This window comes from Orycteropus afer, unplaced genomic scaffold (genome assembly GCF_000298275.1).
Source record: "Orycteropus afer afer isolate SDZICR_OR568_19922 unplaced genomic scaffold, OryAfe1.0 scaffold00272, whole genome shotgun sequence".
In the NCBI taxonomy this organism is placed as follows: Eukaryota; Metazoa; Chordata; class Mammalia; order Tubulidentata; family Orycteropodidae; genus Orycteropus; species Orycteropus afer.
In genome coordinates this window covers 2,138,873-2,156,695 of record NW_006921859.1, presented here as the reverse complement: position 1 = coordinate 2,156,695, position 17,823 = coordinate 2,138,873, and the positions used below count along the sequence as shown (strand labels likewise).

The window sequence follows — 17,823 nt, the reverse complement described above, 5'->3', positions numbered from 1 at the left end:
AAAAAAAAAAAAAAAAAAAGTTTGCTGACCCCTACCCTATCTGATGCAATTGTTTTCCAGCTGCATTCCCAGATACCCCAGGGTCTCTTAGAGGTGCTTCAGGGCCACCAACAAAGGTGGAGAAGGAACCAGAGTGGGTGGCACCCTGCTTCAAAGACAATCCTCTTTGATCTAATTTATATCTTGGGGTTCTGTGACAGACATGCATAGTTATTTACTCAATGGCCCTTCCTTTGTTTGCTTTTGTTGCTGTTGTTACCTAGTGTTAAGTAGGCCCTCAACTGAGAGCAACCACATGCACAATAGAAGGCAATATTTCCTGGTTCTGTGCCACCCCAATGATCAGTTGTGGATCAGACCATTGTGATCAATGGGGCTTTCATTGGCTGATATTTGGAAGTAGATCACCAGGCCTTTCTTCATAGTTCATCTTTGTCTGAAAGCTCTGCTGAAACCTATTTAGCATCACAGCAACATGACAGCCTCCAGTGACACATGGGTGGCAGCTGCACATGGGATGCATTGGTCGGTAGTTGAACCACGGTCTCCCACATGGAAAGTGAGAATTCCACCAATGAACCATGAGTGTCCCCTTCCTCTGTTTATCTCTTCCTAAAATAACTCTGATTTTGTTCAGAATATGGCAATGCACCGAGTTAACACCAGACTATGTGACAGAATTCTGGTAAACAAGAATGGGCTGAGGAATAAAAAAATACATGTTCAGGGTTCCTTTACTTTCCCCTCCTTTTGCCTGGAACACAGATGTGAGGACTGAGGTAGAGCTGGTTTTTTTTGTGATCATAAGGATGAAAGCCACAGCAAAGAATGACAACAGAGGAAACCAAAAGGTGCCAAACACATTGAGGGAACCACTACGCCATCCCTGGACTCTTATCTCTGGAGTATCCTTGAGATGTATTTTGTTTAAGCCACTTTGTTTAAGCTTCTGTGGAGGAGTTTTCTGCAAGTCACAGCCATTGCCACCTAACTGCTATAGGTTCTGAGGAAAGGTTTTCAGCACCAAGAAGAGCTTGCCAACTTCTGACCTTCAGGATAAAGGTGAGCCATGGGCTTATGTGTCCTGCCTCTCTGCCCCTTTCAGGCCGAGCAGAGGCCCTTCCACAAGGCTCTGCTCCAATCCTTCCCCTTCTATTCCTCCTCACAGTGCCTTTCTAAGCTCCCAAGGGCTGGCCTTGGCCCACCCAGCTTTAGCTTACTAATTGTGCTGCCACTTTTACTACTAGTTCTGTGAAAGAAACTCAGTTTTCCTAGGTACACCCTGAACGGTGATTCCTGCTTGGGTCTTGCTAAGGGCCTAGGGCCAAGAAACCAAACCCAACCCACTGCTATCAAGTTGACTCTGACTCACAATGACCACGTAAGACAGAGTAGAACTTTCCTATAGGGTTTCCAAGGCTGTAAATCTTTACCGAAGCAGATCATCTCATCTTTCTCCTGTGGAACGGCTGGTGGGTTCAAACTTCTAGCCTTTTGGTTAGCAGCTTAATGCTTTAACCAATGTACTGCCAGAGTTCCTTGAGGTCCCAGGACAGGACTGGAAAATTGGTTCTTGGAGTGGGGAGGCTGAAGATCTGAACTCTCAGGAGTTCGATAAGCTTCCAGCACTTTTGAGGAAGGGGTTTGAGGAAGTTGGGAAATAAAGCTCAGAGGCAGGGGCTGAGAAGTTTCAGTGATCCTGGAACTTTGGTCACCTTCTCAGGTTTAATTTTGGTAGTTCAGAGAACAATCAAACCCTTTCATTAATCAATTACCTAAATATTTAATTAATTCACATATTCATTTAACAACTTTTGAGCACTTGGCAAGTGCTAGACTCTGGAGAGGTAACAGTAGGCAAGATAAACATGGATGCTACCCTTACAGATGTTATAATCTAGTAGAGGAGACACATGAATAAATAAAAAGCACAATACCGTCTGCCACCTGCTGAAATCAGAAAAAAAAAAAAAAAAATCAGGAAAGCTGTGCATCCTACCCTATCTTCAGAAAGAGAGAAAAGTGTACAGAACATACTGATTCTGGGGGAAGAGAAAGTCAAGAAATGATGTGAAGTGGAGACAACTCTAAAAGGGAAGGAATCAAGATTTGGACTTGGTTGGTTAAAGAGACCCCCTGTAGCTGCCCATCCCTGAGTGGTGCAAATGGTTTGTGCTAGACTACTAACCTAACCTGGGTTTGGCAGTTCAAACCCAGCAGCCTTCAGAAGACAGGACTGGAGATCTGCTTCCGTAAAGATTATTGCTGTTAGGTGCCATTAACTAGGTTCCGACTCATGGCGACACTACGTACAAGAGAACGAAACCCTGCCTGGTCAGGCGCCACCCTCGCAATCGTTGCCATGCTTGAGCCCACTGCTGCAGCCCCCGTGTCAGTCCATCTCACTGAGGGTCTTTCTCTTTTTTGCCAACCCTCTACTTTACCAAACATGATTTCCTTCTCCAGGGACTGATTTCTCCTGTTAATATGTCCAAAGTACATGAGATGAAGTCTCACCATCCTTGCTTCTAAGGAGCATTCTGGCTGTACTTCTTCCAAGACAGATTTGTCTGGTAGTATATTCCTTATTCTTCATCAATACCACAATTCAAATGCATCAATTCTTCTTCAGTCTTCCTTATTCATTGTCCAGCTTTGGTATGCACATGAGGCAATGGAAAATATTATGACTTGAGTCAGGTGCACCTTGGTCTTTAAGGTGAAGTCTTTGCTTTTCAACACTTTAAATGGATATTTTGCAGCAGATCTGCCCAAGGTAATACATCATTTGATTTCTTAACTGCTGCTTTCGTGGGCGTTGACTGTGGACTTAAGCAAGATGAAATCCTTTACAACTTCAATCTTTTCTCCATTTACCATGATGTTGGTTACTGGTTCAATTATGAGGATTTTTGTTTTCTTTATGTTGGGGTGGAATCCATACCGAAAGCTGTTGTCTTTGATCTTCATCAGTAAGTGCTTCAAGTGTTCTTCACTTTCAGCAAGCAAGGTTGTGTTATATGCATATTACAGATTGTCAATGAATCTTCCTCCAATCCTGATGCCATGTTCTTCTTCATCTAGTCCAGCTTCTTGGATTATAGGCTCAGCATACAGATTGAATATGCATGGAGAAAGGATACACCCTGATGCACATCTTTCCTGATTTTAAACCATGCAGTCTCACTTTGTTCTGTTTGAATGACTGCCTCTACGCCTATCTACAGGTTCCATTTGAGCACAATTAAGTGTTCTGGAATTCCCATCCTTTGCAACTGTTTACCATAATTTACAATCCACACATCATAAAGATTACAGCCAAGAAAGCCCCATGGGGCAGCTCTACTCTGTAACACATGAGGTCACCATGAATAGAAATTAATTTTGCAAAAACTGGTTTAGTTTTCTTGGTTTGGAGCTGCCCAGCCCTGCAGAGGAGCGCTGTGGGGCACATGGGCTGTGGGGCACACCAGGGAAACCTCTCTGATCACCAGCACCCCACACAGGGCTCAGCACAGAGAAGGCATTAGTAAATGTTTGCTGAATGAATAAATGGACTGACAAACGCACCCGTGACATTTGCACTAGCCAGTGAGCACCTGCTGGGATACTTATTTCTCAATTCTTCAGGTCGACACAGGCAAGAGTGACACTGATGATCCCCAAGGAGTGAATAATCAAAATGCTGTTATCTTTGCCTTTGAAGTTCATGAAATGTGTTTTCTCTTCCCTCTTTCTCCCTTCCCTCTTCCTACCGAGCCCCCTCTTCTCTCCCCTCTACCATCATGTATATTCTATTCCTCTCCTGCTTTTCCTTCCTTTCTAGCAAAGGTGAATTAACTCTCCTGATCAAACCCAGCAAGGCTCATATGCAAATTGATCATATGTCTTGAGTTCACACTGAGAAGATGCTAAAGAAAGGCAGCTGTGTGCAGGCAGGGGGCATGGACACAGGTCAGGCTTCGGGCCTGAGCCTGGACATTTCATCAGCCACATCTTCCATAAGGGTGAGCCAAAAGGTCCTGATAGCCAGCAGCCTTGGGGTCACAGCCTGCACCTGGAGCCCAACAGGAGCAGAGCCACACCTGACAGCTGCCTGACACAGAGCTGCATCTCCTCCATCAATCATGAATGCATTCAAATGTTTGCAGAGCCCCTCCTGTGCCCAGCTCTGTGCTTGCTGTGGAAGAAATACACAGACTGCCACCCTTGCTTCAGGGCACCCGTGATCTATGGGGGAAGGAGATTTTAAACATCATCTGCTCCCCAACAAAGGGCTCTGAGGAAGTGCCATAGGAGTAGAGGAAGGAGCAACATCTGGTGGATTTCAGAAGGATTCTGGGAAGAGGTGGCATTTGGACTGGTCTGAGCATGTGCATGTGCATAGACAGAGGTCTTAAAGGGCCAGGTGTGTCTATGAATCTTAAAAGGACCAGGAGTTTAGGTGTCATAAGGGGAGTGGAGGGGAATGGGCCCTGTATGTGTCCTTGCAGGCTTTGTTCTTCATCATATGAGCTTGGCTAGTCTTTAAAAACATAGGCTCCAAGCACCCACCCCAGACCTACTGAATCAAATATTTGGAGAAAAGGCTTGGGAATTGATGTTTTTAAAGTGTCCCTAGATGTTTTGAGGATTAACCATGTCTGGGGAATACTATCATGGAAAGACTGACTATAAGGACTAATCAGTCCAAATGCTTGAGGTGGCATTTCCCAAAGACATCCCAATCAGAGTGAGAGTGGGCGGATGCATTTGGGATAAGCCAGTACCACTTGCTCTGAGTCTTCTTTTCCCTTTGCCCTGAATCTGCCAGGCTTCCAGGAGAATGAAGTGGGGCATTTTCATTTGTTTTATTCCTGGTTTATACAGGCGAGACATACCCTTAACCTGCCTCCCCAGTAAGATGGTAAGTTCTCCTTGTTCCCATTGTGTAGAACCACTGTGTGGCCTGTAGGTGCTCAGTTAATGCTGGTGTCTTGATACAGGTTCTTGGTCATTCCAACACCAGAGCATTACTGTTTCTTTTTTGGGGCCTTCCTATTGCCTTTGGGGGACCTTGTCACTGGAACACTCCTAGCTCCCTCCAAAACTCAGCCAGCAGCAGTCCTATAAGGATCATAGCCTTCCGAAAAAGAGCCTCATGTCCACAATATGCAGATGTCTGCGATGCATAATCATCCCATGATCATGAGAGGAACAAGGGGACACATGTCCAACTCCATACTTGTGCAGCAAAACTGTCCACTCCTTCTCATAACAGCATATTTCTTCACCTTCTCCTCTGTCTCTAAAGAAAAGGTATACCCCTTCTTGCAAGAGAACCCTGGCATTCACAATCCCATTTCCTTCTTACTTTCTCCAGGACCTCCTTTCAGTCACCATCCTCTTTCTCCTACATCCTCACTCTCTTCCTCTTCACATGCTCTGTCCTGAGCCTTCAAACATAATCAAGTTTCTGTTACCTAAACAAATGAACTAAAAAAACATGCCAAAGCACTCCAAGCCTTCTCTTCACCCTACCTCCCTCACAAGTTATGGTCCTTTCTCTTTCTTTTGCTTCCCCATGAAACTTTTCAAAAGGTGTGTCTATACTCATGACCTCCAAGCGTCACCTCCTGTTCACTTGCTCCTCACCCCACTGCTGTCTGTATCTGTCTCCACAGCTCCACTGACAGCTCTTCGTCCAAGGCCAAAGCTAATGGTCTCTTTTCAGTGCTTACCCAAGAAGACCATTTTTCAGCACTGCTGTCAACACTCCTTGGAAATTCTTCCCACTTTTGCAGCATGTATCAATTCCTCTCAGACTGCTCTTGCCATGTTTCTTTCACTGGATCTCTTTTTTCTTCTGTTCTCTATTACAATGATGTTCCCTATCCATTATGAATCTTCTGATTCTTTTCACTCTTTCCAAGATACATTGGCTGTTTCCTAGGCTTGGATTACCACCTATATGCTGACAACATCCAATTCTTTGTTTGGAACCCAGACTTATCCAGTTTCTAACAAGTGGATTTAAATACCACAGAAGCTCTGGTGGCACAGTGGATAAAGCATTCAACTGATAAGCAAAAGATTGGGAGTTTGAACCCACCAGCTGCTCCATGGGAGAAAGATGAGGCAGTCTGTTTCCCTACAGACTTACAGCTTATGAAGCTGTTCTTCTCTGTCCTACAAGGTTTCGATGAGTTGCACTTGACTCGACAGCAGTGATATTTTTTGGTTTGGATGTCCCACAGGTACCTCAAATATACACTATTTCCCTCTTGACCCCTGCAAAGCATGTTCTTCCTCTTATGTCTCCTTTTTAAGTCTCTCATTTGTCCATGCCAGAAAGCAATGAATTATCATTCATCCATTCATTGAATATTTATTGAGTGCCTAGTATGTGCCAGGCACTCTGTTGGGCACTAGGGATGCAATATTGAATAAGATTCCTCCTCTCTCAACCTCTATAAACAATTAGCCACCAAGTCTCATACTGTCTCCTAAATCTCTCAGATCTGTCTCCTCTTCCCTATTTCCAAAGCCTTTGTTGATGACCTCATTTTTCTCTACCTGGGTTTCAGCCTCCTGACTAGATTTGCTCCCTCCTGAATCCCTTTCTAATCCACTCCATGGCTGCCAGAGTAATCTTTCAAAAACTCAGACCTTATTTCCACCTCTCTGGTTTAGAAGAAAGAGTGACCTTCATCCTTCCCCAAACTAATCCCAGTGCTGTTAATCCCAACCTCTCTCTTCTGCTCTGATACTTTTTTTGTAGTGAGCAACAAGATGCAGCTATTTAAGTGTATGGGTGCTGAAAGCAGAAAGACTGGTTTTAAATCCTGGGTCTGCCAATTACTGGCTATATTCTATGGCTAACGTCCTTAACCTTTACCTTATCCATAATTCAGCTTCTTCGTTCATTAAATGTGTCTATTAATACCCAATTCACTGTGATATTGTTGTTGCTGTAGTTGTTAGGTGCCTTCAAGTCAGCTCCAACTCACAGCAACCCTATGTACAACAGAATGAAACATTGCTTGGTCCTGTGCCAGCCCCATAATCCTTGCAATACCTGAGCCCATCGTTGCAGTCATTGTGTCAATCCATCTTGTTGAGGGCCTTGCCATCTTTCATTGACCCTCCACTTTACCAAGCATGATATCCTTCTCCAGGGAATGGTCCCTTCTAACAATATGACCAAAGTAAGTGAGACAAAGTCTGGCCATTCTCACCTCCAAGGAGCATTCTGGCTGTATTTCTTCCAGGACAGATTTGTTTGTTCTTTTGGCAGTCCATGATATTTTCAGTATTCTTTACCAACACCACAACTCAAAAGCATCAACTCTTCTTTGGCCTTCCTTGTTCACTGTCAAGCTCTCACATGCGTAAGAGGCAACTGGAAATATCATGGCTTGGGTTAGGTACATCTTAGTCTTCAAGGAGATATCTTTGCTCTTCAGCACTTGAAAGAGGTCTTTTGCAGCAGATTTGCCCAATGTAAAACACTGTCTGATGTCTTGACTGCTGCTTCCATTGGTGTTGACTGTGGAACAAAGCATTATGAAATCTTTAACAACTTCAATCTTTTCTCCATTTATTGTGATGCTGCTTATTGGTCAAGCTGTGAGGATTTTCGTTTTCTTTATGTTGAGATATAATCCTTACTGCAGACTGTAGTTTTAATCTTCATCAGTAAGTGCTTCAAGTCATCCTCACTTTCAGCAAGCAAAGTTGTGTCATCTGTGTATCACAGGTTGTTAATGAGTCTTTCTCCAATCCTGATGCCACGTTCTTCTCCATATAGTCCTCCATATAGCATACAGACTGAATAAGTATGGTGAAAGGATACAACCCTGACACACCCCCTTCCTGATTTTAAAGCATGCAGCATCCCCTTGTTCTGTTCCAATGACAGCCTCCTGGTCTATGTGCAGGTTCCTCATAAGCACAATCAAGTGTTTTGGAATTCCCATTCTTTGCAATGCTATCCATAATTTGTTATGATCCACACAATCAAATTCTTTTGCAATGTCAATAAAACACAAGTAAACATCTTTCTGGTATTCTTTGTTTTTAGCCAAGATCCATCTGACATCAGCAATGACATCCCTCGTTCCACATCCTTTTCTGAATTCAGCTTACATTTCTGGAAGTTCTGTCAATATATTGCTGCAACCATTTTTGAATTATCTTCAGCGAGATTTTACCTGTGTGTGATATTAATGATACTGTTCGATAATTTCCACATTGTGCTATTAAGAGAATGAAATGAACTATATAGGGCACTTAGCTCAGTGCTTGGCACAGAAAGTACACACAGTAAGAGCAGTAAGAGATCACTCCACCACTCATCTATCTATAGTAAGTAAGTTTGTCTTACTGTGGTGACTTGTGTGTTGCTATGATGCTGGAAGCTATGCCACCAGTATTTCAAATACCTGCAGGGTCTGGTGTACAGATTTCAGCAGAGCTTCCAGACAAAGACAGACTAGGAAGAAAGGTCTGGTGATCTACTTGCTTTGGAAGGATCAACTGCTGGAGAAGGACATTGCATTTGGTGAATTAGAGGGTCAACAAAGGTTAGGGACTGGCAAAATAGTCACAATGATGTACTTGAATATGCTGGTGATTTTAAGGATGTCATAGGATGAGAAAACATTCCATTTTGTTGTACATAAGGTCACCATGAGTCAAAGTAGATTCAAGAGCATCTATTTATTATCTACCTACCTACCTACCTTCCTAGCTAGCTAGCTAGCTATGAAATAGCTATTGTTATTATGAACAATTTAACCTTTTTACTCTTAAAATTTTCTGGTTCAAGATAAAAGTAAACCTCATTGCCAAGCAAACAGGGCTTACCAAGATCTGGATCCTGTTTACTTTTCCATCCTCATCTTGATATAGGCATGCTGAGTTACTTCAGTTCCAAGAGTAGGTTTCAAACCTTTATACATGTGTCCTCTTTGAGATTTCTAAGTCTTCTCATCTCTTAAGTGCCTGCTCAAATGTCACCTCCCCTGGGAAAAGCTTCCCTGATGTTTCAGTTAGCGCCTTCTTCCTTGGTTTTCCTATAGCACCCTGGACACACCTCCATTAGCATTGAACTGTACTCTCTAGCTTTTTGTTTCCATGCCTGTGTTCTCTCCTGTGAGCAAGCTCCTCAAGGGCACAGATCATATCTCCAGTCAATGAATGAACGAAGGATAAGCTCATAAAACAGAAAGTGAACTTACATAGCCTGTACTTTTTGCTGAAGGAGATGTCTGAAGTGACTGAATAGGTAACCCTCAGGCTAAGTGTTCTGTCCTTGAATAGCCCAGCTTTATGCAGAGGAGGGTCTCTTCTTGGTCCACGTTGGTGGGCCCTAAGCTTTGCCTCCTGACCCATCTTCTCCATTAGGCCCTGAAGACTAAAGCTCTGTTTCACCAGTTTCTAAAAATGTCCTTAAGACCAAACTCTGCTTCATGCGCTTTGAGTCATTCTCAGCGTCTCTATATTTACTGTATTTGGGACTCTGAGTATTTCTTACTAACTTTTTCTAACTTCTGCTTCTCCCACCCTGTCAGTGGAGGGTTTATTATCTCAGATGTTGAGATACACTGCACAGGGAACAGAAAATATTTCTCCTGGGGATCCATAACTCTAAGTCATCCTCAGTATAAATCTATATGGACACTAGCTTTATTAAGCACTAACAATAATGCCTTGTGAGAAAAGGCAAGTTACAATTAAAACACTTGAATTAAAATAGTATATGAATTGGGTTTTCAGCCTTCACAATACTTAGGTGATTGAAAACCTTCATACTAGGAATTTAGTCTAAAGAGGTGTTGGCTGATGGTGCCTTCAGGTACCACGCAGAAGCAAATACAAACCCCCTTTGGAAGAACTCACTCCACATCTCAGAGAATTTCCACAAAGTTTATGATTGTAACCACACAGTCAAAAAGCACAACACAAAGAAGGAAACAGTTCTGGGAACAAAAGGTGAGAAACAGCAGACAACAGAATCAAACCATCAAAGACTTCAGATGTTGGCATTAGCAAAATAAATAAATACAATGGGTGTGTTTAATATATTTAAAGACGTAAAGAAGGATTTAAACATATGGGTAAGCAGTAAAATGATAACATATGGCCAAGGGCATTTGAAAAATAACCAAATGGGGTTTTATAAAATGAAAAAAATATAACATTTAAAATAAAAGTAAAGTTCATTGAATGAATTTAACAGAGATTTGACACAGCTGAACAGAGAATTAGTTGAATATGATGAGAAGGAGAGAAAATATGAACAAGATTATGAGACATAGAATACAGACTGAGGAACATGAACATGTCTTGTCAGATACCAGAAGCAGAAAAGAAAGAATAACCTTTCCAGTTGAAAAGATAATGGCTAAAAATTTCCCTGAATTGATGAAAGGCACAACTCATAAATCCAGGAATTTTGAATGAAATTTTCATTGAAACACAGGAATTGAAATCTAAGAATATTAATGATTATCCAGTAGGATAAATAGAGAAATACCCACACTTAGACACGAGAATGAAACTGCAGAGCACAAAAGACAAGGAAGAGACCATAAAAGCTCCCTAGAGGATGCAAAATAAAGGAACCAAACTAAGCTGACAGCAACAATGGAAACTAGAGAACAGTAGAGTAATATCTCCACGTCCAGAGAGAAAATTATTATCAACTGAGAATTTAACATCCAGAGAAAACCAGTGTTCTTTCAAGAACAATGGGTAAATAAAGATATATTAACACAAAGAAAAAACTTAAAGAGTGTGCCATCAACATAAAAAGAAATTCTAAAATGTATTCTCTGACAGGAGAGGTATGATTCCAGATAGAAGGGCTGATATGCAAAAAAGAATGGTGAACTAAGAAGGGGTCAATCCCTGAGTAAATCCAAATGGACTTTGGCTTCATTAAACAATAATAATAATAATGCCTTTGGAGAAAAAGCAAATTAAAACGAAAACACATATCACAGTGTATGATTTCAGAGGGGGAAATTAAAGTTACAGTTTTCTAAGAGCCATGACTTTTCAGGAGAAACATATAATTATCATTTAAGGTTAGGTATCATTACGTATGTATATTCATATTTCTAGGGTAATTTCAGGTAACGCTTAAAGAATAGAAATGATGTGTATATTTAAATGGTCAAAATATTCCAGTTAAAAGGTAGATTGTCAGAGTAAATAATAATAATTAAAAAATATAGCCTAAGGCACTTGACTGCTAACCAGAAGGCTGGCAGTTCAAACCCACCAGCTACTCCTTGGAAGGAAGGTTGGGCAATCTACTTCCGTAGAGAAACTGCCTCAGAAACCCAAGGAGGGGTCACTATGAGTTGGGTCCAACTCGACAGCATTAACAACAACATATACAAAACACAAGGAAGCAGAAAGGTTGAAAGTATCAGAATAGAAAAAGAAGCATTTGAAAAAGACCAAAAGAATGCTGATGTAATAGCTGGGAGAAAAAAAGCTTTTGGGTAAAAGACATTACTAGAGATAAAGAGAATCATTACACGTGGTTTTTAAAAAAGATTCAATTCTTAACTTGCATGTCCTAATAGCACAATCACAAAATATATAAAGCAAAAATTGACAGAACTTAAGGGATAATAGACAATCCTACCACCACAGTGGGAGATTTCAATATTCCTCTTTCTTTAGTTTATTGATCAAGAAGATAGAAAAAAATCAACAAGGATATAAAAGATATAAATAAAATTAACAAGCTTTATTCAATTGACATATTGGAACCTAGCAACTGCAATATACTTTATTTTTCTTCCAAGCACACACGTTAGTATGAAAAATGACCACTTCTGTTCCATAAAGCACATCTCAACAAATTTAAAAAATTTTGTGTACTGATAGTGGTCTCTGACCACAGACTCTAGAATCAGTACCAAAAAGATAGCTAGATAGAAAAAAAAATCCTTTGTTTGGAAATTTAGAAACACTTTGAAATAATTCATGGCTGACAGGTGAAAGAATAATGAAAGACAGAAACCATTTAACTAAACTGCAACAAACATGCTATGTATAAAAACCTGTGGGAATGTAGTCAAAGTAGTCCTTAGGGGAAAATTTATAGCCTTAGGTGCTTAAATAACACTGGATAATAATGACCTACATATCAAATCTGAGATTCTAGGGAAAGAACAGCAGAATATATCCACATATAATAGAAGGAAGGAAATAATAAAGATGAGAGCAGAAACTGGTGAAATAGAAAATATATTAAAAGGAGTACTAACAAAACCAAAAGTTGTTTGTAAAGATCAACAAAATGTGAAACCTCTTGCAATATTGATTTTAAAAAGGAAGATACAAAATGAGAAATCACAAAGAGACTAGAAATCTAGCAACAGCTGGGATTAAAATATAATAAGTGATAGTATGGACAACCTTATATCAAATAAATTTTAAAACTTAGTGAAATGGACTGAAGGGAAAAAACAAACAACAAGAACAACAAAAAACGGGTAACTTAAGTATTTCTTTAGACACTAAAGGTATTAAATCTATAGTTTAAAATCTTTTGAAAAGGAAGCAGCAAAACTATCTGGAAAGTTATACCACAATTTCAAGGCAAATGCTACTCCAATTTTCCACTAATAACTCCACAGGATAGAAATATTTTCCAAATCATTTTATAAGTCTAGCGATATCTTGACACAAAAACCTTACAAGGACAATATAAGTGTGGGGGGAAGATTATAGGCCAATCTCACTAGTAAAATAGATGCAAATTAGTAAACAAAATATTTGCAAATCATATATATATATGCATCACAAAAGTAACTGTGAGGGTTACTTCTTAAGCTGGGAAATAGCTACCTGGGTGTTTGTTGTATTGATCTTCTTTATAGCTTATATTTTCTAATTATGCTTTTTATCTACTTGATATTTAATAAAATTTTTTTAAGAATTATCTTCAGAGATGCCACCACAAGGAAGTTCTGGGTTTCAAGCCTCTTGTAGACCAACTGCCCCTGAACCAGTCCTGCCCACAGGACACCTTCCCACACCCCAAGAGGCTTACCTTGGCAGGGTTCAGTGCTGTGATGACCCACACACAGTGTGCATTGTTGTCATACTGAATGGGAAAATTGGGGGAGGTGATGATGCCTGATGGGCCTCGAAGGTGGGCATCACACATCCGGGCTGCAGAGAGGAGATGCAAGAGAAGTCTTTAACCTACATTAGGTCCAGCTCCCCTCCCTCCCTCCCTCCCCCCCCCATCCCAGAAGAGACTGTAGTCTGTACAGTCCCACCCCAGATACAACCTTCTAGTTCCTGTGCCCTTCCCCTACAGTTCCCAGCTGGTTCAAAGGGAAGTCAGAGTCCCTGGAGCACTTGGACAGGGGCAGGCCCACATGCCCTGTCCTGTTGAGCTATAGGCAATGAAGAACTTCCAGAGGCAATCTAAGCAACTTTGCCCCCAACCCTGTCCTGGTCCCCATGAAGTAGTGGTTAACACTACTCCTGCTGACCTAAAGCTGGGTGGGCAGGGGCATCCCCAAGCACCTATGGACCTACTAACAGCAACCCCTTAGCTATGCTCATCTGTATGAATTTCCCCATTTACACTTCAAACCAAAAAACCAAACTCTCTGATATCAAGTCAATTCCAACTCACAGGGACTCCCACTGGGTTTCTGAGGCTATAAATCTTTACAGAAGTAGACTGCCACATCTTCCTTCTGCAGAGCTGCTTGTTTGAACCTGGTTAGCAGCCAAACACCTTATCCACTATGCCACTAGAGCACCTATATATATTCCAGTTCTCCAAAAATAGTTAAGCCCTGCTCTGGACCCAAATCTGCTTAGCTAGGTCTCTGAACCCTCTTCTGGTTCTGCAAGCTATCATCTTCTCACACCTCCTGAAGTAGAATTTCAAGATCTTCTTGCCAAGACTACCCCATGAGGTTCAAGGACTCTGCCAAGGTGCCCAACTCGCCCACTGTGGGACACCCAGAGTGATTTCAGTGCTCATCAAGTGTTTCCCAAATCCTTCCCCTCTCCCCCCTTATTTCATGCCTGGAACAGGCTTTTGACATGAAGCATAAAGATTCAAGGTGAATTAGAAGAAGAGCTCTACTCAAGTAGATATAAAGTGTTATCAATCACAGCTTAATCTAATTAAGCTCTTTAAAATAGCTTCTAAACTAATTAGATTAAGTAGTGATTGATAACAGTTAAGGTACTACATTGTATATAGTACCTAGGTGTTTGCTTTCTTTTAAAACATGTTCTTTAGTTCTAGCCACTTCATTCTTCAATGTTAGCACACAGCTATTTTAATAAACAGTTCTATGAGCCAGTTCTGTTGCTGCCCACATGGCAATTTATCCTAATTGTAGGCAAAGTGCCTAACAGTAAAGAAATAGTGAGCAAACTTTATAAGCCTAAGTATATAAAATGAAAGTGATGTCAAACCTGGTTTCCTCTGATGGGAAATATCCCAGGGCTCCTCTCCCTGTGTGGACAGGGCCATGATAAACCTTTCCCAGGAAACCCCTCCCAGAAGGGTCTGGGAAACAGGCTCCCCAGCTCCCGGAGATAATTCATCTCTTCTCATTTCATGCACTCATTCCTGCGTTCATTCATTCCAACATTTATTGAGTGCCTATTATGGGCCAGACAGAGTGTGGGAAGAGAAAAATGTCTAAGACACTTCTCTTCCTCTGTGAGGGGTTGCAGGCAGGTGGAGGAAATAGGTGTGAAAACCGTTATGCAAAAGCAGAGCAAGTGTTGTCAGCATTATTTGCAAGGGGTTGTTGGACCACAATTGCTTGTTCCTCTGCATTTTCATGGCCTTCCTCTGTGAGAACATGCAAAGGATCTGTTTCTCCCTTGGCCTGAGATCAAGTATCAGTTGAGTCAAGATGGAACAAATTCCTAAAAGGACCCTCTTTTCCACTCCCTTCGTGTGCATCTGATTGTTGCTTTACTCTGTTGAGAAAGACTTATAGAACACACTGCGTATACCTGGGCCTAGAGGCAGCTGGAATGGTGAAGAGGACATAGGCCTTGGAGTCTACCAGCTGACACTATGGCTTTATGCCTGCTCACTTGTGGAAAGCTGAGTGAGTTATAAAACCCCTCTGCTGATGCTTTTGCTCTGTAAAATGGGGCTGGTGATAGATACCACACCACCTCACTGAATTATGGTGAGGGTGAAACTATAAAGATGATGGATGTGAAACTCAGTCAAGTGCTTGGGACATAGTCAACCTTTAGCAAAGAGGAGTCCAACCTGGGGTACAACCCATTTTACTAGGCTCAAGATTTCTCTTCTTTTTCCACTTTTCTGAAATTCCTTTACATAGATTTTTTCTTTCCGCCTAACCACACTAGAGACTGACAACATTACCAAGAAAATTAGAGTAAGATGATTGAAACTAAAAACATGATACCATCCCACTTTTGCAAAGAGGGACTGTGGCTTCAGAACCCTAGCTCTGCAGGGAATCCTTCTAAATCTCCATCAGGATCACCTTACACCTCTTCTGTAAAGTCAGTTTGTATTGTACTGCTGAAAGTCCTCAAATTTTGACTCAATTCATCCTGTACCTGTTTGCAGGAATTAGGTGGTATTTGCAATCTGCTGAAACATGCTGAAGGTAATTAGAGAGAACAGGTCAAAAAAGCATTTACCATTTTAAGGGTTTAGAGAGGTTTAATTAAAATCTTTCAATCTGCAGGCAGTCAGCATGGAGCACCTTCCTTTGGGTTCAGAATGGAGGATCAGCTACTTTTTCCCTCTGCTCTCCAGTCAAGATCGGGGGGTCAGTAAACAGAGAGACTTCCCCCTGAGCAGTCTAAGCCTGGGGTCTCACCAACAGATGCATAGCTCATCACTGCACCCCACACAGACTGGCAAAATGATAAGTGCTCAGACATTTGGATAAATGAATGAATGCAACTCTATGTTTCTTTAGTTGCCTTTTTCCATCAGCTGCTTTTTTCTGTAGCTTTAGAGGAGACTTCTCTGGGACTTTCCATGTCTGAGCTTGGTAGTCACTCCCACTCTTCCTCTGAATATCACTGTTCCATGTAATGGGGTCAATATCTCAGGACACCTTAGGGAAATATCACCTGGACCTATAGAGAGTTCTTGGCTGCAAAACAACTTAGCACCACAGAATGGAACTGTTGCAGATGCAAGTGCTACTGGTCTCCTATCTTTTCCCCAAATCTTATTCTGATGCTTTTCCATGATGCCTTTCCTTGCTTCTGCTACTACTGGCCTCCCTCCCTGCTTATTCTACAGTCTTCTGAAACTACCTCCCCACCAGTAATTCTAAGGCAAATCAACCCCCAAACATCTATAACATCTTTTGGGACTAGGAATTCCATCTTCTGTTTAATTTAAGCCCATCTTTTCCTCCCTTCTCAAGCCACAGCTTCCTGTGTAGGGCTTTCTCTCCCCTTCCATTATTTCTCCACACAAATGTTTGCTGAACTCCTAGAGGAACTCTTCTCTGACCTCATTGAGATCTCCACTCCATTGACACCAACATTTCTCTACCACTAGCCCTCTCTTGCCTTCTCTTCTGTCCTTGTTCAAGTTAAGCCTTATGGTTCAACATTATGATCACTTTCTTATAAATTCCCCCATAAGTTTCTTCCTTTCCCCTTTCATTAGTAGCCTGTAGGACATCAACTGTGAATGAACCTTTCCATCTACATTCTCCATACCTGCCCCATAAAGCTGAGCTTTGCTAGAGAAAGCCACACAAGTAGGAAGAATGATGTCACTATGAATTTATAATGACCCTAGATATTGCCCAGTGACCTTATCATTTAGTTCTATTAAGTTCACTGTCCCACTCTGCTCAGAGACTCTGTCAGGCCTACTATACTCCCCTTGGACCTCCTGCCCTTCCCCTCACCTCCCCTTACTGTCAGTTGATGATCTTGCCTCACTCTTTGTAGAGGGAGGAAACAGAAGGCATTTGGAAGACACAACCTCTCTTCCATCCTGCAAATCAACAACCCCATCTACTATTATTATCTTCTTATTATTTGCTTCTGTTAAAACAGAAGACCTGAAACCCTTGTCCTCTTGTCATCCCAAGATCAACCATGTCCACAGCCACACCAAGGGCCTTACATCCTGGGAATTAGGAGAGTCCATCTCTGAGGTATTAAGCTCAATCATCCAATTATTTACACCACCACCCAAGCTCTAAGTGAAGTGACTTAGGTCTTGATGCACTTGCTATTCTACATGGTAGAACTCTCTAGACTCCTGGCTCCAATCCCCTCCTGACTTTCCTTCTTTCACTTCCCAGTTTGGCCCACTCAAGACTGCTCACCACCACCTTCAGTTTCCTCAGATACTCATTCCTACTTGGAGAAATGGCTACCTTTGATTAATCCTATTATCCTTCTTTATTCCTCATCCTGGGTGCACTGGAGCTACCAGGAGAATGGTGGTATCACCACTTTCATGGTTGTTGTAATAATTCAATCTTCAGTCTAAAGACAACCCTTTCATCTGTCTTTCTTCAGTTCCCTCACCAATTCCTTGTAGAGGCAACATCAACCATTTGCCACTCTGCTGAGCCACTTAACTCCAATTGTTACTTTTTAGTAATATGTACTTGACCTCTCTGGAATATTTGACCCTACTGAAGCTTTTTTGTGAAACTCACATTCACTGGTTTCCATGGCCCCATTGGGGTCTTTTCCTACATCTCTGATTCACCCTTCTCAGCTTTCTTCACATACACTAGCTCCTTAAAAGTAATTTAAATCTGAGCAAAAAGTATATGGATTTTCTTTGCATATTTCCTGTAA

General features: G+C 41.5%; 1 protein-coding gene across 1 annotated transcript in view; it reads right to left on the bottom strand.

Moving 5' to 3' along the window:
* CSMD2 (CUB and Sushi multiple domains 2) overlaps positions 1-17,823 on the bottom strand; it is a 972,087-nt gene that overhangs the window by 404,250 nt on the left and 550,014 nt on the right. The window contains exon 10 of the mRNA XM_007950414.1: positions 13,058-13,179. Coding sequence (XP_007948605.1) covers positions 13,058-13,179 — 122 coding nt within the window. The remainder of the gene's footprint in view (positions 1-13,057; positions 13,180-17,823) is intronic.